At 42.8% G+C, this 24,526-nt stretch overlaps 1 protein-coding gene across 1 annotated transcript; it reads right to left on the bottom strand.

The window, feature by feature from the left end:
- Window positions 1–17,714: 17,714 nt before the first annotated feature.
- LOC307082800 (apoptosis regulator BAX-like) lies at window positions 17,715–21,614 on the bottom strand. The gene is made up of 6 exons (XM_079746507.1): window positions 21,504–21,614; window positions 21,166–21,196; window positions 20,678–20,842; window positions 20,394–20,532; window positions 20,101–20,205; window positions 17,715–19,317 (listed from the first exon to the last, which is right to left on the bottom strand). The coding sequence occupies exons 1-6, from the start codon at window positions 21,529–21,531 to the stop codon at window positions 19,189–19,191; spliced, it is 597 nt and encodes a 198-aa protein (XP_079602633.1). The 5' UTR covers window positions 21,532–21,614; the 3' UTR covers window positions 17,715–19,188.
- Between the last annotated feature and the right edge of the window lie 2,912 nt (window positions 21,615–24,526).

Below are 24,526 nucleotides of genomic sequence, written 5' to 3'. Positions count from 1 at the left end.
AATGTGATTTTCTGGATTTTTTTTTTTCATTTTGTCTCTCATAGCTGAGGTTTACCTATGATGAAAATTACAGGCCTCTCTCGTCTTTTTAAGTGGGAGAACTTGCACAATTGGTGGCTGACTAAATACTTTTTTGCCCCACTGTATATACAGGCAGAATATTTGAAATCGGTGATTGGGTGCTGGCCGGTTTACCATAAGGAGAGTCCACCAGTCACAGTCACCGCAACACGCTAGAACAGAGAGAATAATGAATTAGAAGGGAAAAGTGCATACCCGAAATATAGACTGCTGTTAATATAGTAACAGAACAGACAAACACGCATCGATACAGTCAGGAACAGAAGCATTATCATGATCAGACAGACACTCATGATCAGACAGACACACATCTGAGCCTTTTGAAACGTGAAACCCAATCTATGACATTATCTCCAAAAGCATAAGAGATATACAAATTAAGTTTATTTAAGATTAACAGTTTCCGCAACACGCTAGAACAGAGAGAATATTGAATTAGAAGGGAAAAGTGCATACCCGAAATATAGACTGCTGCTAATATAGTAACAGAACAGACAAACACGCATCGATACAGTCAGGAACAGAAGCATTATCATGATCAGACAGACGCTCATGATCAGACAGACACACATCTGAGCCTTTTGAAACGTGAAACCCAATCTATGGCATTATCTCCAAAAGCATAAGAGATATACAAATTAAGTTTATTTAAGATTAACAGATTCCTATATTTGTGTGCATTATATTTGTTGCAATTGTCAAAAAAAATCGATTAAATTCCTTAAACTTCAAGATTCCTGATAGTATCAAAAATGGCTGACAATCAGAACATGTTGAGGTAATGGTTTAAGTTCCAGTCTAGGACCTCACATTCCCCATTGCCCTGTTTTAGGTTAGGTACTTATCAGGCTTTACATGATACCCTGAGATGTGTTGGCGTTACATCATACCCTTGACATTGTCCTTAAAAACATCATTTACAGGTAACATTACGGAGAAATCCCCTCTCTGATTATGGGCCAAGGGCAACGCATCCTAAGAGTGATGGCTTAGTAGCACATGCTTTGGTTCTCGCACACACTCACACACACACACACGCACACACACACACACACACACACACACACACACACACACACACACACACACACACACACACACACACACACACGCACGCACACACACGCACGCACAGACACACACACACATGCACGCACACATACGAACACATGAACACACACACACACACACATGCACACACGAGCCGATGCCTTTTGCACATCCATTAACTGTTCTCAGGCACATGCACACACAAACACTTAAGTGCACAAAGACATGCAGGCCATCCTTTACAATGATGTACAGTGCCGCACCTGGGACATTGTGAGTGTGTATGTGTGTGCGTGTGTCCCCTCTCTGAAACAAACAGCGCACCGCACACACACACGCACACATGAACACACTCAGTTAATTAAGTTAACATGCTGACTAAAGAGCTATGGAGCTCTTCGCAGTATGAGAGTGATAAAGGTTAGGCCCATGCACACACACACACACACACACACACACACACACCCACACACACACACCCATACACACATGTCAACATACACACCCTCACACACACATATATTTATATATATATACGCACCCACACACGTTTATACACACATACACACACAGACACACGCACACACACATGTAAATATATACACACCCTCACACACACACACACACACAAAAATATATATTTATATATATATATATACGCACCCACACACATATGTTTTTACACACATACATACACACACACACACACACACACGCACGCACACACATAAACAATAATAAAAAGACAAAGTGCTAAAAAATCTGTAGCCATTCTGAAATTGCAACACTCGAGGAAAAGCAGAGACAGAGGGAGAGAGAATGTGTAGTCTATGAAATACTGCACGTTCATGTCTGTGTGTGACTGTGAGTGAGAGAGAGAGAGAGAGGGAGAGAGAGCGAGAGGGAGAGAGAGAGAGAGTGAGAGAGAGAGAGAGAGAGAGAGAGAGAGAGAGAGAGTGAGAGAGAGAGAGAGAGAGAGAGAGAGAGAGAGAGAGGGGGGGGGGAAATGAGAGAGTTACGAGCACAGGAGAGATGCGATGTAGGTCGTGAGAGGGAAAGAGCAGAGGGAGAGGAGGAGGAGGAGGTGCATTTGTGGAGGGTTTGAATGGAGACGGGAGAGGAGCAATGCACGTGATTGGATAAAATAGATCAAAGGCAACCTAGAGGTCGTGGGATCTGAGCCGTGCCAACCAGTGTTGCTCGTGGCTCGGTACTGCATACACAATCAAACACACACACACACACACACACACGCACGCGCAACCCCAACCAGGGGTAGAGTGACCATGGGGAGAGGCAGAGAAGGGGAAAAAGAGAGAGTGAGATAGAGAAAGTGAGAGACAGTGATAAATGGGTAGGTGCGCTGACTAAGCAAAGGAAAAACCTATAACCAGGAAATACATCACTTTGTGTGGTGGATGTGTGTGTGGGTGTGTATGTTTGTGCGCATTTATTTGTGTGTGTGTGTGTGTGTGTGTGTGTGTGTGTGTGTGTGTGTGTGTGTGTGTGCGTGCGTGCGTGCGTGTCTTGGCACGCTTAACAGGCAGGAGGACAATGCAGCAAGCGAAAGGCAGAACGCCCGTGCACTGTGTCTGTATAGGGAGGACACTCACAATGACACACGGAAAACGGACGTGTGCGTGTGTGTCACCTGTGCACGCGTCGCATTCGAACGTGCTTCGACATCAGCAGCGGCGAGGCAAAGCCAAAGCATGTCTCCTGTTCTAACAATGAACGAAAAGAGAGGAGAGAACGAGAGAAAGAGAGAGAGAGTGAGGGAGAGAGAGAGAGAAATACAGAGAGAACGGTGCTCTCACAACCAAAGAACTGGGGGAGCTCAAGGATAAATACCCCCTCCCCCCCCCCCACCACTCTATGATTCCTCCGAATGCGGTGCAGTTGGTCCATGCTTGGCGCCGCCTGCGTTCTAGTGACACCACACCGCTGTGATGCACAAGGGCCCTCTATGGGCTGGACGCTGGTACTGCAGCCCCCAAATACTGCAGGCTCCTGTTTAGCTACCTGAACTACACAACAGTGAAGGTACCGAGAGGAACATAATGACGGAGATGGAAAGAGAGACGCCGAGATCGTTTATTGGCCTGTGGCATGTGCCACTGACATACCATGGCATATGCCATTCAGGAACGGCATATGCCGTTTAGGATCGGTAACTGCCGTTCAGGTGGAACGGCATGCTGTTTAGGAACGGTAACTGCCGTTCAGGTGGAACGGCACATGCCGTTTAGGAACGGTAACTGCCGTTCAGGTGGAACGGCATATGCCGTACAGGAATGGTAAATGCTGTTCTGGAACGGTAAATGCCGTTCGGGTGGAACGGCATATGCCGTTCAGGAACGGTATGTGTCGTTCCCAACAATGGTATATGACACCAGCACGCCCCGCCTCCTCCGTATCATTTCAAGACAAGTATTGCCGTAAATGTAAAGCTATATATATTTGGTCTTTATCGACACTATATCACAACATAACGCCGTAAATAAAGGGATTTATACGTTTCTCGTGTCCGTTCTGTTGTTAGTATATGTGCGATCTGTTTGTTGTTGCTTATGAAATGACAGATGCTTTTGAAAACAGCCGGACTTGCTCCGGTGACGGTAGTTAGCCTAGCCACCTAAACAGGTCTGACTAATCAATAACAGAGATTTAGAGCCTGGCACTTATCTGGCACTTACCGTTCCTGAACGGCATATGCCGTTCCACCCGAACGGCATGTACCGTTCCAGAACGGCATGTGCCGTTCCTAAACGGCATATGCCGTTCCACCTGAACGGCAGTTACCGTTCCTAAACGGCATGCCGTTCCACCTGAACGGCAGTTACCGATCCTAAACTGCATATGCCGTTCCTGAATGGCATATGCCGTTCCTGAACGGCATATGCCATGGTATGTCAGTGGTCGCGGTGGCACATGCCACAGGCCAATAAACGATCTCGGCCCTACTGGAGAGAAAGGGGAATTCATTTAGATTTGCACGTACTTGTGGGTGGGGACAACAGACACACACACACACACACACACACACACACACACACACACACACACACACACACACACACACACACACACACACACACACACACACACACACACACACACACACACACACACACACACACACACACACACACACACACACACACACACACACACACACACACACACACAAAACGTACACAGGCCCAGTATTTGGCAGCGATTATTCTTTCAAAGAGCTGCAGTCAGATTTCCGTGCATGAAAGTAGCACGTCACACACGTACCTATAGATGTTGAATATTAAACTCAGTTTAGCCAAATGAGGGATGGGGAAATGTTAGTATAGTATGGAGTATAGAGAGCGATAGACTATTAGAGAGACAACGACGAAGAGAGAGAGAGAGAGAGAGAGAGAGAAAAAAAGAAATCATATTTGAAAGATTTATGGTTTTGGGTATCCCAAACTTTCTCTACATCTGTGTGTCGATCGACCTCACAGTCGCTCATCCCTTGGTTCGTGTCAATTAATACATCTGCCCTGTCTCGCTAATTGTCTACCTTTTATAGCTTGGCTATGACCCACCAGAGGGAGACAGAGAGAGAGAGCGAGAGCGAGAGAGAGAAAAAAAACGAGATTAGGGAATAGGGATATAATTATGTTAAGCCAGAATTTTGAAGTTGATATGAGCCTATTCTTAGCTATGATGGGAATGTAAGAGAAATGGAAAACGGGCTGTGCATGGACTTTTTGAATATGACATTTAATGGACTGGAGGACAGCAGTGTTATTTTTGCGATTTATGGCATAGATCCTAAATGAACCCAGGAATTTCGTGGAGGATTGGTTTGTCTAGCGGCTTTTTTCCACTTATGCTACTACATCAGAATGCATCATGGGGTTTTGTTGGGGATACTCTGCCATTTTGAGGGTACTCGAAGGAGGGTTAATGTAAAATATTATAAAATATATAATATATATGTATAATATATAATAATAATGCCTAAAATATCTAATTTAAAAATGTCCACGTCTCACATTAGAAAAACTATGGCACTTTCAAACACAAAAATTAGATTAGTTACAACTTTATTAATCCCCCGTAGGAGAAAAAGCCCAGCAGCATTGGAAAAACATAGGATAAAAATATGATAAAATACAAAAATGCAAAAATAAAATAATAATAACAATAAAAAGATACAAAGTACTAATGCAAACAAAAATAGACGCAAAGGTAAATGCTAAACTAAATGCTAAAGTAAGATTAAGACAAACAGAAAAAAACAATCACAAACAGGGCAAACAAATCAGACGGTATAAAGAACAAAAATTATAAAGTGTCAAGTGTAAAGTGTAAAGAGTAAATTATAAAGTGTCTACCAGAAATGCAATCTAAAAAAAGGGAAAGTGTACACACACACACACACACACACACACACACACACACACACACACACACACACACACACACACACACACACACACACACACACCGAACATATGGAACAGCTGATGGCGGGGAACAGAGCATTGCCTGATCTCACAAACGCAGGTATATGTATTATCTGCCATCTTGCATGCTATGTCGTCCACAAACTCATCAGGTTTTGCCGTGCTGGAGAAATTGATCTTACTAACTCATGGTGGTTTGTATGAATGGTTGTATGGTTATATGTTTTAATGGAGTCTATTGGCATCATGTTATACTGTTGTTATCTGTTGCTGTGTATATTCTTTAATATGTTAACTTTTTAGCTTAAGATCTTGCCAAAGGCCTACAGTTGAAAATTAGCCTGCTGGCTAAAACTAGCACATTTACAGAAATGTTGATGACTGTGCACTGTCCTTCAAATACATCAATTAAATTAAATTAAATTAAATGTAAGACTAAGTCTGGTGCTCTTTGTCGTCCATCCTAAGAAGTGTACCATTTAATTGACTAAATTGAAGAAGCAAAACTGGTTCCATCCTCACAGAGCTCCCCAATGCAGGGGGTGTCAGGGAGAAAGACGCTCAGGCCATCTCTGGCACGCTTCAGTCATGCTGCGGAGTACAAGAAACAATCATTAAAGATTCATATGGCTGATGTTGAGAATCAAGGGGGAAAAAACAACGAAATGAAAACACTTAAAAGATGGCCATCTTGGAAGCAAGCACCAATCCAAAAAGAGCCAAGCTTCAACATCCAGCCAGCCCAAAAGGTGCTTTTATACACATTAATGGTTGCAATGGAAGCATTTGGACTAACCATTAACGTGGTCTGTCTGCCCCAGCACCCAGACCACGTCACTGCTCCACCAACTGCCAGCATCCAGCCAGCATGACTGCTACTTCACCTTCCACCCTTCTCCTCCACCTGCCTCTCCACCAGGCCAATATTCCTGCTCCTCCACCTCCCAGCACCCAGCCAACATCACTACTCCACCTCCCAGGACCCAGCCAACATCACTACTCCACCTCCCAGGACCCAGCCAACATCACTACTCCACCTACCAGGACCCAGCCAACATCACTACTCCACCTCCCAGGACCCAATCAACATCACTACTCCACCTCCCAGGACCCAGCCAACATCACTACTCCACCTACCAGGACCCAGCCAGCATCACTACTCCACCTACCAGGACCCAGCCAACATCACTACTCCACCTACCAGGACCCAGCCAGCATCACTACTCCACCTACCAACACCCAGCCAACATCACTACTTCACCTCCCAGCACCCAGCCAACATCACTACTCCACCTACTGGGATCCAGCCAACATCACTACTCCACCTCCCAGGACCCAGCCAACATCACTACTCCACCTCCCAGGACCCAGCCAACATCACTACTCCACCTACCAGGACCCAGCCAGCATCACTACTCCACCTCCCACGACCCAGCCAACATCACTACTCCACCTACCAGGACCCAGCCAACATCACTACTCCACCTACCAGGACCCAGCCAACATCACTACTCCACCTACCAGGACCCAGCCAGCATCACTACTCCACCTACCAGCACCCAGCCAACATCACTACTCCACCTCCCAGGACCCAGCCAACATCACTACTCCACCTCCCAGGACCCAGCCAACATCACTACTCCACCTCCCAGGACCCAGCCAACATCACTACTTCACCTACCAGGACCCAGCCAACATCACTACTCCACCTCCCAGCACCCAGCCAACATCACTACTCCACCTACCAGGACCCAGCCAACTTCCAAGGTCCTCCGAGTCAATTAGCAAATTAATTGAACTAAAGACCATATCAGGGATTTTTGCTAACAAGACCCTCCAGTTGGCATTTACTGGAAAATAAACTTGAGCATCAGTACCCTAATATACAACATTTGAAGTCTAATTTAAAAGTTTTTCAATCATGACAAGATAAATAAACCTCTATAATGGCAGTTCATTAGTGACTACTATGGGAGAAATCGACTAAATGTTTAAAGGAAATAAAATCATTATCTTGCCTATATGCTATATTAATTAAATAAGTTTGGAAAAAGTTTATTATTCCTGTTTGCCACAAGGTCTTGAAGCGAGCATTCTCACTTTCAATGTATCGGAGAACCGTCGTACTGTGGGTCGAGAGAACAGACTGCTGAAGTGGGACATCCATTTCTTCTAGCAGCATCTTGTCCACCTGCGACAACTACTGCAGTTAACTCAAGCTTTGGAATGGTGACTTGCTTAAGTGGGGCTACTCTAGACTTCCCGATCACAAAGGAACAATTGGTTCTGCCTCGCTCCTTCATCAACACAAGGTAAGATGCTCTGCCAAAGGCTTGCTCACTTGCATCAGAGAAGTGATGCAACCCTGTTTCTACTGTGTGACTAAATCCCATATGCTAAACACATTGATTTACGTTGAAGTCTAAGAGGTGAGTGAGATCTTCCAGCCACTTACACACCATTGATCATCTTGCCAGCCACTGATTTCTCCCTTGCCTTGCTTTTCCTTACACAAGTCGCTCAAAAGAAGCTTGGCAGGAAAAACAACTGGCAGCCAAGAGGGTCATCGATAGAATTTACAACAGAGATGCAAAAGGATGCCTCTTCTGGTCCTTGGCCGGTCCTGCAGCTTGATAATGTATGTGAATGTATCAACTTCTGGGCACCACTGTACATCTAGGGCTTGTTCAGTGGGTAGGGCATCGTGAGTGGGTTCAAGATATTTTGGCTCGGTGCTCTGGATGGATGGATGACAAGACTTTCCTAATGCTGCTCACCCATTTAGTGAAGATAAAACCCCTCCCATTCCCTCAATAAACTCCACATCTTCCATTGTCTTGCAAGAAAAATACAGTATACGCTTTCAACGCTTTTCCGGCTTCAAACCTTATTTGTGGCCAATTCAAAGCCATTTAAATATAAGCGCTAGCTATCATTAGCTCATCTCTATAATGCTTCTGGAGCAGTCGTTTCACTTCTTTGAATCCTCTGTGCGGTAGCATGTTTTCGCAGCTACGCCCAAGCTCTTGGGATTTCCTCAAGAGTTGGGAAATCATTGTGCATGCACTCTTGCACTTTTTGCAGATTACCAGCATCACTCAATAAACTTTCGGCCTGTGTTTTCTGAGCTAGTACTCCTTTCCAGGTTCCAATTGTAGTTTATACTCCAATACCTGTCATCTTGATCATTCTTTCAGACCCCATTTGTACAGCGTCAATAACATCCTTTTCTTCCACCATCGTATCAGCAGAACAATTCGTAAATTGCATGCATATGATTAAAAGCTATTTCCCCTTTTATCATCCGACAGGTGTGTGGCGCAATAAGTCTGTTGACGCTCATTAAATGAGTATCTCTTTAATTCAATGTGTGTATAAATGTTCCACCTGTTCATATGTGTTTACGGATAGAGAGTCATTATTTTGAGTTCAAATACACTGTACAGTATTCATATTTGTTAGTGTAATTGTGAAGGTGTACTACCCATAAATCGCCAATAGGTGGCAGATGCGCTACATTAGCAGCAGAGTTGCTGGAAAGTAACAGGGTGAAAATCTCGCGTGATTACGTCAGACAATGAGATTCCCTGAAGATGAGTACAACTGTAGAATACTGTGTGGTCATGGTCACTTACAAGTTCATTTTCTTGCATTTTGCAGGAACCCAAATAATAAATGTGTAGCACCAGACTGAGCCTTTGGGTTTGCATTCTGTGCCACGCTACAGGTGCATCACAACTTCTGAACCACGCAGACTCAATGGCTTTACTGAGGCAAGCCATCATGTCATCACAGCACACACGCAGAGAAATTCACTGAGAGGCTATGACATCATGCATCTTTAATTAAATAAGCAGATCCAAGTCTTTAACAAGGTTCTCAATCCTTTCTTTACCTTTTCCGAAGTGTTGGTTCAGTCAAGGTCACGTGGAGGAATTCTTCCAAGTGACGCTCCGTGGTTCGTTCGTCTTTTTCTCAGAGCAGCCATACTAATTGTAGTGGCATTCCCTCTAGATATCAAAACGCAGTTCTCTGCACGACTGTGACCTGTCCCGGTAAACGTTCAATACGTATCACACACATACAAAAATGAGCTAAATGTAGCCAGAAAGTTGACTTTAAAATTTCAATGAATCCATTCTGTCCTGTCCTTTGCGGGTTTTGTGAGAAGGTCCTTCAACAGAACATCTGCTGTGTTTGGCTTCCTAAGACATGTTGTAGCTCAAATGTTCGCTAAGTTAGCTAATTGCGAATGCAGGGATGGAGTTGGGATTTGAAATTTGAGAAAAAGGGAGTGGGAGTGGTCATTCACCTGAGAGGGGTTGAATTATGCCAAGTTTGCCTTTTAAAGACCTCCTGTTCTATCAAACCTTGGGATATCCTGCATTGAAAGTGTTAAGGGAGAGGACAAGGGGACCCAAACACTTGACACAGGGGGGCAGAGACGGAGTGAAAGGAAGTGGGGTTTATTGGGGCAGGGGTAAACGACAACCCGGGGCTAGGCAAGCAATGGTCACGCAGGCGAGGGTTCGTTAACAGGCTTTCAGTCAGGCAGGCAAGGGCTCGGCGACAGGCGGGTAGTCAGGCAGACAGGGGTTCAGTGACAGGTAAGCAGGGTGCCAGACGGAGAACTAAAAGGAGAGGGAACAGGGTTACTGGGGGAACAGGGAAAACGGGCTGATCTTAGTTTAACACTGATAATGATAATAATAATAATAATAATAATAATAATAATAACAACAACAACAACAGATTGAATTTATATAGCGCTTTTCTAGACACTCAAAGACGCTTTACAGTGAAGGGGGGACCTTACTAACCACCACCAGTGTGCATCACCCACTTTGGTGATGCACGCACGGCAGCCAATCTGCGCCAGAACGCTCACCACACACCAGCTTGAGGTGGAGAGTGAGGGAATTAATGAGTCAGCCAATTATACAGGAGGATGATTAGGGGGCGGCGCCTTCCACAGCACAGTGTCCCCGTCACTGCACTGGGGCATCGGGATTGATGTTAAGGCCAGAGGGAAGAGTTGCACCTATTGGCCACCACTTACAGCACCTGGTATTCCCAGGCGGTCTCCCATCCAAGTACTAACCAGTCCCGTACATGCTTATGGTGTGTTTCTCAATCCTCGGACGCCAGACTTCCGAGTCGAAAGTCGAAGATCTCCCAACTTTCTTGCGGCTTTCTCGGAGGCACGCCCCCTTTTTGTCTTTATCTTTCGTAAATCTGAGTGTATGGTGTGTTTTAGTGTTCTCTGCGAACCGATTCGGACCTCGGATGTGACGTCACATTTTATTATGTTTCGTTCGGTCGTTGGAGAAAAACATGAACTACCCGGAAAGCCGTTGTCGCGGGCGCTCCAAAATAAGTTGGCTATAGACCATAGGCAGAGATACGGACGCAGTAAGGTATTGCAGTAATACGAGTGATTGAAATTGCCATTTAAACCACCAAAGCGGTCCAAACACAATGAAAACAGTTCATGCTTCAAGTCACACATGGGCGCAGCCATCTTGAATTCTGTCTCGGAATCCTTGCTCGGCCTCCTCTGAGTTCATCCGAGAAAGCAAGTTCGCCGTCTGAGGAGAAGGGGCGTGTTCACGCGTGTCGCTCGGAAACGTCCTTGAACCTCCGAGACGGATGGATAATAAAACGCACCATAGACCGAGAGCAGTGATGACGGTCTCAACAAAATGGCTGCGGCCGTGAAGAGATTTTTTTTTTTTGTATTTGTACCACGTTGGTCATTTTAATGTCGATTTTAAATGCTATTACACACTTAAATACATTGCTACGGTTCATTCATTCCGGTTACCAATTTATACATTACATGGTCTTGCAACTCGGAAGGCTGGCGTCCGAGGATTCAGGAACACACCATTAGTTTACGAGATTGGGCGTGTCCATGGTGGTAGGACCGCTACTGACTGAGGTGTAGTAAACGACGAACTAGCGCCGGCTGGATGGAGATCCCGGCTGAAGTAGGGATTGGAGATTGTAGATTGATGGCAGGTGTGTCTGGAGAATGAGGGCCAGTGGCGTCAAGCGGCCACTAGATGGAGGTGTTGGACAGTCTAGCAGGAGGCGGCGTAACAGAAAGGATATCCCAAGGTACTGTGTTTCCCTGATGGGCATAACCTATGCTCTGAATCCGAGCCATTGCAAGGAGCTTAAATTAATTCATATGTTTTTCAAAAGCTGAACTTGAGGGAATGAAAGCCAGTGCAAAAGTAATGAGTAAACAACAGTATTATTCGAGGATTCCACCTGTTTCACAGCAATATCAGATTTTGTTTAATTACGTTGTTTGGAAGTCTACTGAACAGGCTTGGGTACAAACTGACAATGAGAGACAGAGAAGAACAGAGAAGGCAACACCAGACACAATTTGAGATTGTTTCTCTGTCAAGTTGCTTTGAATATTCTGTAGGCCTATGTGGACCAAATCGTGTATATTGACAGAAAAGGATGGGGCTTAGAGAAATACTTATTTTTTAGCCCACAGAGGGACTGCTGGGTAAGTTACAGAGGATGCAGTTTTTGTGTTTTTGAAGTTAATGTGATAGGCTCATGTAATTACATATGCAGCTCAGTTATAGCGACTTTGGGAAAGTTCCATTGCAGGTTGCTTGGCTTTGGCTATTATCTCTATGGAGACTCTACATTTGATTTAAAAGGTATTTAGTATTTTGTGTATAATGTTTGTGTATAATATTGTGTAAAAATAAGATGAAGTACCTTGAAAAGATTTGTGGCCAATGAAAGTTGGCCATTTTAGTTAACATTTTACAGATTTTAAAGACATTTGCCACTGTGATGTTGAATATATGTATAGGCCTATAACTTTGCTGTGATGGCGTTATTAATATGCTGTGATGCGTATTGATACGTTACTTATAATTGTGTATTTTCTTTTTTTCAAATACAGAACTGCAGTAAAAAAAAGAAGCAAATTGCCAATTGTTTAATTTAATTAATTAATTTAAGTAACAACATGAAAAGAAAACATTAAAATGCAAAAAACAACGGTTTTAACGGTTGTCTTCTAAATTTCTAAATTTGGTGGTAATTTTTCTATTTTTTGTTAAGCCTAAACATTTATATTCAGAGTCCTAGGTTTCAGGTGGTGCAGCATCCAGGTTTTTATGCTTAGGAAAGTACCTTGCTCTGTTGAGCGAGAGAGAGAGAGAGACAGAGAGCGAGAGAGCGAGAGAGAGAGAGAGAGAGAATAAGAGCCAGAGAGATTAGGGAATAGGGATATAATTATGTTAAACCAGAATTTGATATGAGCTTATATTCTTAGCTATGATTTAAGAGAAGGGGAAAAGAACGATGTACAATTAAAATTGTGATTTCAGATTGTTTGCTATTTTCAATTGAACAATTTGATATTGATTCTTAAAGGGAATGAAACTAAACCATTGGTAGAAGTACTCAGATCTTTTAGCAAGTAAACTGATCGAGTAAAAGTCCTTTACTTATTTAATAGTTAATAAGTATTAGAATGAAATATACCGAAAGTACCAAAAGTAAAAGTACAAATTAAGAATGGCCCATTTCAGAATTATATAATCCCTGGATTATAAATAGGGATGATATGTACATTTGATGTTGCAGTTGGTAAAGGTTTTATGGCCAAATGCGTTGTAATTACCTAATAACCGGTCATAACTTATCATGATGAATTAAGTCTTGTGTACGGACTTAATTCTGTACAAATATCCTTCCTGTTTCTTATTCCACCAGTGTAAATTTGCTGTAGGGTTCTACAACGTGAGCGTCTCTGAACACAGTTGTAAATGTATGTTTGTCTTTGCTGCAAAGCACATCCAAGGTCACTCAAGCATGTGCAAATGACTGTGTTGAGAGGTGGACAGGCTACAACCTACAAATCCTCGTTTAACAACCCAGTTTATTAGATATCCGGTGAAGCAATGCAATATAGCAACAAAGATCTCAACCACCAGGTCCTGCAGCGGGGCTTTTATCACCAGCCAGAAGCCAGAGGGACACACACACAATCACATATACACGTACACACAGACACAGAAACCCACACACATGCACGTGTACACCCAAACACAAATTCACACAAACACACACACTTGTTTAAATAATGTGCAACATAGTGTGGGTGGTTGGGACAGGTTCGTGTTGGTTTGTTGGTGTGTGTGTATAGCAGTCGGTGGATCAGTTTGGTTTGCACAGACACACACCTTAAATGCAATCATTCCGAAAGAACAGACCAGAAGTATGATTGTCTCCCAGGTCACCCCATCGATGAAGCTTGCAGAGAGGAAGACAGGAGCCACTGGCGTTATTAAAGGATTATAGAACCCATGGTTCTTCTAAGTGAAAGACGATGCAAGCAATGTACTGGTAAATAAAGAAAAAGAAAAAGCCAAATTAAACAACATACTCTTAAATGCTCCTTTGAGAAAGATGCTCTGTCGGCCAACCCTTCTGCCAGACTCATCCATCAAATGTCTTTCCGTCTCACTCTTCGGCCCGGGGTCTGGTGGGTCCGGCCAATAACCGGGCAATTCTTTACTAAATTTAAAAAATCAAAAAATAAATGATCAAAAACAACTGGGATTTAAAAAGAAATGTATTATAATTGTTTCATAAATAGGCCTATATATATATATATATATATATAATCAGAGGGGAACCATTTACCTCTAGGCCTTTATTTAATCATTAATTATTCTAAAATCAACATCTAAACAAAAATGTTTCTTAAGAAATAAACCCTTCAAAACGGCCTATTCAATTTGTGTTGGGACGTGAAGGGTTAAATGAAATTCATTATTTATTTTATGATTTTTTTTTTTCTACATTATATTCTACATTAGAATGGAACGATATGTAGACATAACACAACATAACTATGCTCTGTAGGCCTATATCACACTTCCAGTGGAATCATGATAGTCGTATTTGTAACTTTAGTGCTAAGTAACTTAGGCCTACTCTTTGGAACAAGCCTTCAATATCCGAACATCTGAGGAGAAAAGGAATAACAAACAAAAATTAATCAAAGTTTCTGTCGAGGAAGTGAAGTGGTAAAACATACACTGGTTCATATTCTAGCGCCAGGTTTCCAGCTTAACTTTCTAACTTCGATATGAATAATAATATCTATAACACTCCCCCCCCCCCCCCACCGACATTTCAACAAATCATCAAATGACACTATCATATTTTATCCATTTGTGGACAAACTTAACACTCACCCACTCTTAACGCTCACAATCCATGTCTAGTGGGGCAGATAACCAGAAGGATTGTGCATTTTATGATAAAAGCGTCAAATTTGGTATGCTTGTAGCCAGAGGCATGACAAATTTTCAATATGGCGGCCATTTTTCAAGATGGCCGCCAGTGATGACTGTTTTTAGATTAAATTTCAGATTAACAATGGATAATATTTGATAGGAGCATCAAATTTGGTACAGTTATAGTCAAAGACATGGGGAACATGTGGAGGGATCAAGACTTTTCAATATGAAAAAAATTAGATGAGGAGGATTTTTCAAGATGGCCACCAGTGACAACTGTTTATAGATGGATAATATATAATAGATTTCACATTAACAATGGATAATATGTAATATTAGCATCAAATTTGGTACCGTTATGGCCAAAAAATGATGATCTTTGTGTCGTTATATTTTTCTGGATCTGAAGTAAAGTAAATCAACATCAGAATTGCTCAGAAGCTGCAATTCAAGACTCAAAATATGTGATAGTCAAAAATTCACAACTTTAACGTTCTTCGCCATTTTCTTAAGTGAAGGCCGAGGGACTATCCTTTTACCTCCTTTATTAAAGCACATTAACGTATGGGATACAACAAGGTTCAGATGTGATAACTACCCTACGCCTAGGCCGATTATTTATCCAGTGAAATTTAATTCCTGTGCGATCTGTACACCTTCCGGGTAACTAAATGAAAGTAATTTAAAGCCGCATTACCCTTGGTTCAGCTCTCCCGCGCTGGCACTTCCTGTCTATTCAGACACACTCGTATCTTCAATAATATCTAAACTGAATTTTGATATCATTTATGCTTTCTTCAGAATCACAGTTAAAGTTTCAGCTTCGTTTCAGTTGGTCCCATTGATTTACGTTGACGCTGGAGGTGAGGACGTTCAGCAGTGTTGCCAGATTGGGCTTTTTTTACCGACCTATTGGCCTACGTTTTGAGGACGTTCAGGCAGTGTTGCCAGATTGGGCGCAAAACACATTTGAAGACAGAAACAATGAACATATTATAACTGTGTTGATAAGAAATGACTTTACATTAGAGTGATATGTTGAAATTATGATCAATAGCCTAATAATGACATTATTAAGTAAAAATACATGATGAAATGTTCAAGACTTGAAAAAGTTTGGGACTTGGACTTGGACTCGACTTGGCTTTGGTGTGACTTTGACTTGGACTCGACTTGTCTTTCCCTGTCTTGACTTGGGACTCGACTCGGACTTGACTGCTAAGACTTGGGACTTGCCAAACAGTGACTTTGTCCCATCTCTGCCAGCCAGTGTTGCTGCGTACATGGGGGGAGTTCCCTTTTAATTCTATAATGTTCTATATATGTTTATTAAAAGGTCGCTACCTAAATGTTTCATATGTTGTTGTTTTTCAATTACTACTTCCAGTTTAATATGTTATTTGCCTGGGGCTGCGTATACATGGGACTCAGAGCGCCACTTTATTGAAGCAGGAACTAAGGCAGCAATTACATCCCCCTTTGGTGGCTTTCGTACGGAATAGCTTCATGTATAAGCTTCAACACAGATGCGAATCCGGATGTGAATTGGCCCTCGTTTGGGAAGCAATGCGACGGGAAGTATCACAAACATACAAAAATGAGCTAACTGTAGCCGGGACGTTGCCATTCAAAAAAATAATCCATTCTGTCCTGTCGTTTTCAGTATTTTGGGAGAATGTCTGTAGTGGGAATTTTGGACCATGTTAATAATTTCTGTCTAAACTGAGTAGTAAAAAAGAGTCGTCCAAACTTATAACAACTAGGTTAATTTAATGAAGCAGTAAACGTAATAACATACAACAATCATGCAACCAACTAATAATCAGAGGCCTAACATATAATCATCCGAGGCCTCAGATGGGAGTTCGCCCCGCGTCTCTCCAAGAGCTCCGCGAGGAAAGGTCCCCAGATGGGAAATCCCCCTGCATCTCTGGGAGCTCCGCAAGGAGAAATCCAATCCATTGACAAAAGCAAGGACTTCTTATACAGTGGCAGACAGGCCTCAAGGATGCTGAGAACAGCTGTGCCCCCCAATAAAAATATAGTATTGGTGTGGGGGGACGTGCGACGTCTGGCCTGCAGGGGGAGTATGGACAGGTTCGGAGCGCACGGGATTGGCCGGGGGCATTGAACCTGGTGGTGAGCAGGTGTCTGCACTCAGGTCAATCAGGGAGGGTGTACTTATGTGCCTGCTTTCTGTTATAGTGAAGAGAGACCAAACCCAGGAGCGAACGGACCACGGAGGTCCGGAGCGAGTGACACTTACCGAAATCCACCGCGAGACAGCTCTTAATGGACCCTTTTTGTTGCATCTTACATATTTCTGTTCCGTTTTGAAAACTAATAAACCGATCTCCTGCGGAGAGAACGACAACCCCGCCTGCTCTCATTGCCCGAACCTGCTACAATTGGTTAACCAGATTGTAATCTATCGATGAACCTCCTCAGGATGTCATAAAGGGGGTCATAAATTAAGGCCTTATCAGATGGAACCCTGGCTTCTTGACCCTCCCCAGGGGGTCAAGAAAACAGGCCCATACCACCAAACCGAAATATCCTTTTCCAATTACATGTCCTTCAACAGAAAATCTTCCATAGACATGTTGTAGCTTCAATGCTCACTCCATTAGCAAATGGCAGCTGCAGGGACTATGGAAGTTTTTATTGGACTTTATTGTGTGCAATGGATAGTAAATGTATTAAAAATGTACATTACTTGTGCAGTAATGTACATTTTTAATACATTTACTATCCACTTATTTTACCTATGAGAACATAAATAACATGCTGTAACAACATAAGCATTGTACCAAATAAGATTCAAGATTTAAGATGATTTATTTATTGTCACATGTCATATTAGGGGTGCAGGATTATGGCCAAAATGATTATCACGATTATTTTGATCAATACTGATATCACGATTATTTACCACGATTATTCATTTGATTGACAAATATTTTTATTGAACGGTCACGTTAACATAACACTGCTATAACAACCGTGAACCATTGTGCTACATTCCTGCTAATGTACAAATCTTTGCATACATATCACCAACTTAAATCAACAGGGCACAGATTTGACAATGTTTAAATTGTAAAAGATTAGTTAAACTTGTAAATAAGGTGTTTATAATAAAATAGGATTACTTAAATAAATATGCCACCATAGAATGCACCAGAAGAAAAGGCATTGCCTTAGTGCCCACTGCCTATGTGCAAGTCCCTGACGTTTGCATACAGCGCAGGTAATGCCACTTTGGAAAAATAATTGCGCGAGGGGATAACATACATATTGTCCAGTATGTTTACCATTTTCTTGAAGTCTTCATTACTGACGGTGTTAATTGGACACATATCTTTGGCCAAACGGAATGTGATTGCATTGGCGATTTCGGTGTGTCTTTGTGACCTGGATAGATACGGTGTCACACTGTACAGGCTCGCTTTTATGGACGTCTGACTTGATGTGGGACAACTCGTGTTAGCAGCCGATGCAACACTTTTATAGCCTTCATGCATTCGTCAGTCTATTTTGTGGTGTGTGTTCAGGTGGCTGAATGAATTAGTTGTGCTGCCTAGCGGCGCTGACACAACTCTACGGCACACTTTGCATATTGTTTGATGCTGGTTCAAGTCGCTTGCCCTAAATCCGAAATATTTCCAGATAACGGACGGCGATCCGCAACGAGGGACGAGCTCTTTGACTTCTGCTGCGTCAGACATTTAAATTTTGTTTATTTTCTTTCAAAGTAATGGCTAAGCCTTGTCCAGAATGTCTCCAGAAGACTCGATTTCAGGCTTTGCGCGGCGGTTTTTACTGGACTCACGGAGACAGCATGTGTAAAGGAGCGCTTGGTTTGCTTTGCAGCGGAGCCAGAGTGTATACTGCATGGATGGGGCACGCTTATTTATTTATTTAATTATTTTTGCGGAGCATGCATTATTATTTTTTAAAAAATGGGGGGACCACGCATTTTAACAATCACACGATCGAGTACATTTTATCGTGGGAAGCCAATATCGTCATTGTGATAAAAATTTGATTAATTGTGCAGCCCTATGTCATATACAAATATAAAAAATCTTTTTGTAAAAATCATTTTGCAATTTGAAGAAACCTATCCTCACACTCCACCACTGAATAACTGAATGTGACAGATCAGACATGACAAATAAACCAGCGTTCTGAGATTGATAACAGGCTGGTATAACCGATTTCTCTGTCAAAATGAGAGTAAGATTGTAATCTGCAGGTGAAATCAAGTCATAACTACCACTTAGCAATCCCCCAAATTTCTGGCAGCGGCCCTGGCCTCAGGACCCCCGTGTCACCCTCCAGGTAACGATGCTTAGGAAGGCCAGGCCGGCGATGACGATAAGTGCAAGGTTGGTGTTGAGTGGCATGGCCGGCACACGGCCACTCAGCTCTGACAGACAGTTGCTCTGTTGACGAGAGAGAGAGAGAGAGAGAGAGAGAGAGAGAGAGAGAGAGAGAAGGGAATAGAGATGTAATTATGTTAAGACAGAATTAAATATGAATTTGATATGAGCCTATTCTTAGCTATGATGTAAGAGAAGTGGAAAATAATGATGCACAATTAAAATACATAATTGTGATTTCGGGTGAATTGCTATTTTCAATTGAACAATTTCACATTGAGGGAATGAAATTAAACCATTGGTAGGAGGACTCAGATCTTTTAATTAAGTAAAAGTAGCAATTAGTGTAAACAAACTAATCAAGTAAGTCCTGTACTTATTTAATAGTACATAAGTATTAGAAATAAATATACCCAAAGTACCAAAAGTAAGTACTAGTTAAGAATGGCCCATTTCAGAATCATATATAATCCCTGGATTATAAATTGGGATGCATTAATATGTACATCTGATGTTGCAACTGATCTGTTGCAACATCATGGGCTCATTGTAATTAGCTAATAACCTGTAATAATATATCATGATGTTTAAATTGATTTATATTTTGTAATGATAATCTAAATCTGTAGTAAATAGTAATGGAAAGTTAATTTAGCTTAATTAAGTCTTGTGTACAGTCTTAATTCTGTACAAATAGCCTTCCTCTTTCTTATTCCAGTGTAATTTTGCTGTAGTGTTCTGCAACGTGAGTGACTCTGAGCACAGTTGTAAATGTATGTTTGTCTTTGCTGCAAAGCACATCCAAGGACAGTAAGACTCAAGAGTGTGGGAAAGGCTATAACCTACCCATCCTCCATGGCTACGGACCCAGCCCTGTAGTTTCTCCTTGAAGTAATTCAACGATATCTTGAAGATCTCAATCACCAGTTGAGGCAGATTATCTTCCATCACCTGGAAGCCAGAGGGACACACACACGTACACACAAACACACACACACACACACAAACACACACACACACACATTTAAATAACTATGCACCATATAGTGTGGGTGGTTGGGGGCAGGTTTGTGTTGGTTTATTGGTCTGTGTATAGCAGTGGGTTGATCGGTGTTGTTTGCACACACACTAACACACACCTTTATTGCCATCCTTCCAGCAACATAGAACAGCAATATGATTTTATCCCAGGTCACTCCATCCTTAAACACTTTGCCTGCCAGCTGTGAGAACTTGTCAATCATTGAACCTGGCAGTTGAATCACCCCATCGATGGAGCTTTGAGAGAGGAAAACAGAAGCCGCAGGCATTATAAATGGATTATGGAATGCATGATTTCGAGGTGAATTTTGATGAAAGGAAAGTGCTGGTTTGAAGTGCACTGAAAATTATGAAAAAGAACGAGCCAATATAAACAACATACTCTTGTAACTCTTTGTTGCCTTTGAGAATGGAGCTCTGTTGGCGAATCCTCAGGCCCAACTCATCCGTCAAATTTCTCTCCGCCTCACTCTGCGGCTCGGGGCCCGGCGGCAGGGCCGGAGCCTCGCCGTCCAGGTGACCCTCCCTCAGCTGCTCCTCCATGACCCTAAGACATACAGGGGGTTATCCATCGCCTCAACACAGAACCATTAGCTATGATCACACTGCTTATTAATTCTTAAAAGCTCCCAGATCTCTGATCCTACGTTTATTACTAATTATGTGTAAAGGACAACACCGTTCTGGGTGACCAGAACGGTAGGATTATATATTAGCAGATAATCTTTTTTTTATTCCACATTAGAATTGATATATTATGTAAACATAAAATAACATAACTATGCGCTGTATATAGGCCTAAGACTTCAGTTTAATCATGAGCATGGAATTGTAACGTATCTACATTTGTAACTTTGATTTTAAGCTTACCCTCTGAGACAAGCCTCCGCTACCCGTTCATCTGTTGAGAAACGAATAACATTGTCAAACAACAAGCGGCGCTGGTTTATATTAATTATAAACCCGCGCCGGTTAGTTTCGCCACACCGCCTCTATTGTAGCCATACTCTTGTAACTTAAAGTAATGCACGTCGCCGAATCGCCAAATGGATAGGCGCCACGCGTTGCGTGTTCTTATCTCTGTTACGCTTCTACAGCGGTCTTAAAAACTTTGGGGATGCTCCACTTACATGACTTAAGTCATGCAATTCGCCGAATCACCAAATGTTATTATTATCATATTCTTCTCGTTTTGTAGACACACTTACCCGATATGTCTTCTCCGCCACCGTCCATTGTATACTTCCTCTTTCGTTATCGCTGTGACCCGTCCCGTAGAAGATTCTTTGCATGATCTTAACGTGGAAGTAGGCCTATAGACCTCAGACCCGTACAGGAAGTGCTTGGCGGGATCTTTGGATCTTATTAAAAGAGCAAATTTAGAGACAGGACAAAGATGTCTGTTAATTAGGCCTACGTATTTATGCATATCTAGTTATTATCAACACGTTGTTTTGAGGTAAGATGGCTTTACCTGCCTTATTGAAATCTTTATATTTTTTGTTCAAGATCGTGTGGCTGTTTGGTTTGAATTATTTTATGTCTTAAAATTGTATGGCAGTCAAGGGCATCACAACCTAATGTTTGGTATATTTAGAGGTAGGGTAGGGGGAGGAATGTTGACACAGATGACCAATGGTTTACCATTTATTTAATCTCAAAGTCGTTTCAGTAAACATATGGTCAATTAGGGTCCAAATAATCTTTCAAGGTCAATGAATAATGTTATCTTTATGATGTCCAGATAGGAAAGGAGACAGATAGGTGACAATACTGATTCTGTTGGGGCAAAATAACCTGCTGAGCACATCACATGTACATTATAAATATAGCTAACTCCTACCCTAGCTTAATGAGCACATCACATGGCAGTCACCTTATAATATAGTCAACTTTTAACACATAACACATACATGAGAATATAGTCAGGTCAGGGCCAGAGTCAGGGCCCCATATCTCCTTCCGGCAGATGGTAGACACTCAGACAATGCACCAGTCATCCTCAAGGATGGGAGGACCACAACAGGTGATGCTCTGAAGCTCTCCCCCGTAAGGAGGAACACAAGAAGATATACATGCATACACTAGTGCCTGGGAACCAAGGTCAAGTAAAAACACACAGAACCACACACATCTCAAACGCACACACCTCATCACGAGGAGATACAGCATAAGACTGTATCACTCTGGGACTCTTCACCTTCTTCCGAAGCAGACCTTCCACGGAGGCGAAGCTCCGGACGAACCATCAGCGCTGATTAGGGACTTAGACATATTCGATTTCTCACGCTTATGACTTTGTATAACCGTTGCCACTTTACTTAATAAATCCAAGGTCCTCGTGCCGATAGACTTTATTACCTCTCCGTCTCATTTCATCTGGTCCAGTAACTAGCCAGACCGTTTTTCCCAACAAATTGGTGACCCCGACGTGATTTTTTCTGAATTGGACCGCAACTGGGAAACGAGAGACGGAGAGCGGCACGGCCTCGGGACCCCGGAGAACCGGACCGATTCCTGCAGTCTCACCTCGCGATCGCCCAACAAAAGGTAGGCAGAACCTGTTGATAAAATCCAAACTCTGCATAGTTATGTAGGAACCACATTAGGAGATGAGACTGTGAGAACGGTTCGCTACGGGATATCTCGTGGGGACTAATAGGACTGCACCCCAGCATTTCCCCGTAAAACCCGATTGACCCCGAATGCGTGACACATCGAATATCGGCTCGTTGCATGGTGAAAGAATACCCTCGAGACCATAGGGCCTATAAGAATCGGTCAGTGATACAAGACTACCGATGGCCAGAATATATATGCCTGAGCCATTGAGTGGACTCAGAGGGATGCCTGGGCCGGGTTCGGAACCCAGATGGAATATATGCCTGAGCCATTGAGTGGACTCAGAGGGATGCCTGGGCCGGGTTCGGAACCCAGATGGAATATATGCCTGAGCCATTGAGTGGACTCAGAGGGATGCCTGGGCCGGGTTCGGAACCCAGATGGAATATATGCCTGAGCCATTGAGTGGACTCAGAGGGATGCCTGGGCCGGGTTCGGAACCCAGATGGAATAATCTGTGTATTAAATAATTCTATGTGGTGAGAAGTTTAGAGTCCTTTATCAGGGTTAAAGTCCCTTTGCAAAGGAAACAGCGTGTGTATGCGCGAGTGAACGAGAGGCAGTGTGTGTATGCGCGAGAATAAGAGAGAGAGAGACGGAGTGGCTGTGTGTGTGTGTGTGTGTGTGTGTGTGTAAGAGGCCCAGAGAGAGAGAAAGAAAGAGAGCGAGCGTATTTTTGGGCCGGCTAAAATATGGAAATATGTGTGCAACGCTTGCTTGCTTTGCTATGCTTAACGCTATTCTGCTGTGTCTGATGATTGTGGGTGCGGGACACAGAATGAGAAGTCTGTCGATATGTTTCTGGGTGCGTCTGCGAGAAAGAGGGAATCTGTGAGTGAATCAGTGGGTGTGTATGCGTGATCCGCTCTATCTTTGTCCGTTAAAACGGGTAAATGTAGGAATAGATAGATTGATAATAATGAATAAATGTCTCTCTGACGTATTGCGTTGCTCTATGGCGTAACCAGCGGAAATAGATAAATTGACAATGATAAATAACCTTTTTTACTGTGTCGCTTCAATTTACTGTTTGAACCGTTAAAACTAGACCTAGACAAGTTGACAAGGATAAATGATATCTCTTTTACTGTGTTTCTTTGAATTACTGCCGGACCTGTCGCATAGATAAACCACAATACTAAACAACATCTCTTTGCCGCGTTGGTTGACGGTTTAGTCTGATTGACGCAGATTAATCAATAAAGATAGATAACGATTATTGGCTATAAAGAATATCTGGATGTATTGAATAACGTCTATAGGCCCTGTTGTTGTTTTTTGCTTCCCTCCCCCCTGTTTTTTCCTCCTTTTTCTCGTTCTCCTCCTCCAAGAGTGACAAAAGTTACCCCCTAGTCTCTCATCCGCTCTTGTGTGTTAGACAGGCCACACAGAGTTATAGCATCAGGGCCGCCATTTTTTGAGTTCTCTCGCTCAGTCCGAAGCCACACCTCCCCCTCCGCCAAAAGTTTAGCCACTCCAACCTTACCCTTCCCCAACTAGACTGCCCCCTACTGGACCACTCCAACCTTACCCTTCCCCAGCCATAGCGCCCCCTACCACTCCAACCTTGCCCTTCCCCAACTAGACTGCCCCCTGCCGGACCACTCCA

This window comes from Pollachius pollachius (genome assembly GCF_949987615.1).
Source record: "Pollachius pollachius genome assembly, chromosome: 11".
In the NCBI taxonomy this organism is placed as follows: Eukaryota; Metazoa; Chordata; class Actinopteri; order Gadiformes; family Gadidae; genus Pollachius; species Pollachius pollachius.
The sequence above is the reverse complement of the archived record's forward strand: the minus strand, read 5'-3'. Positions and strand labels throughout refer to the sequence as shown.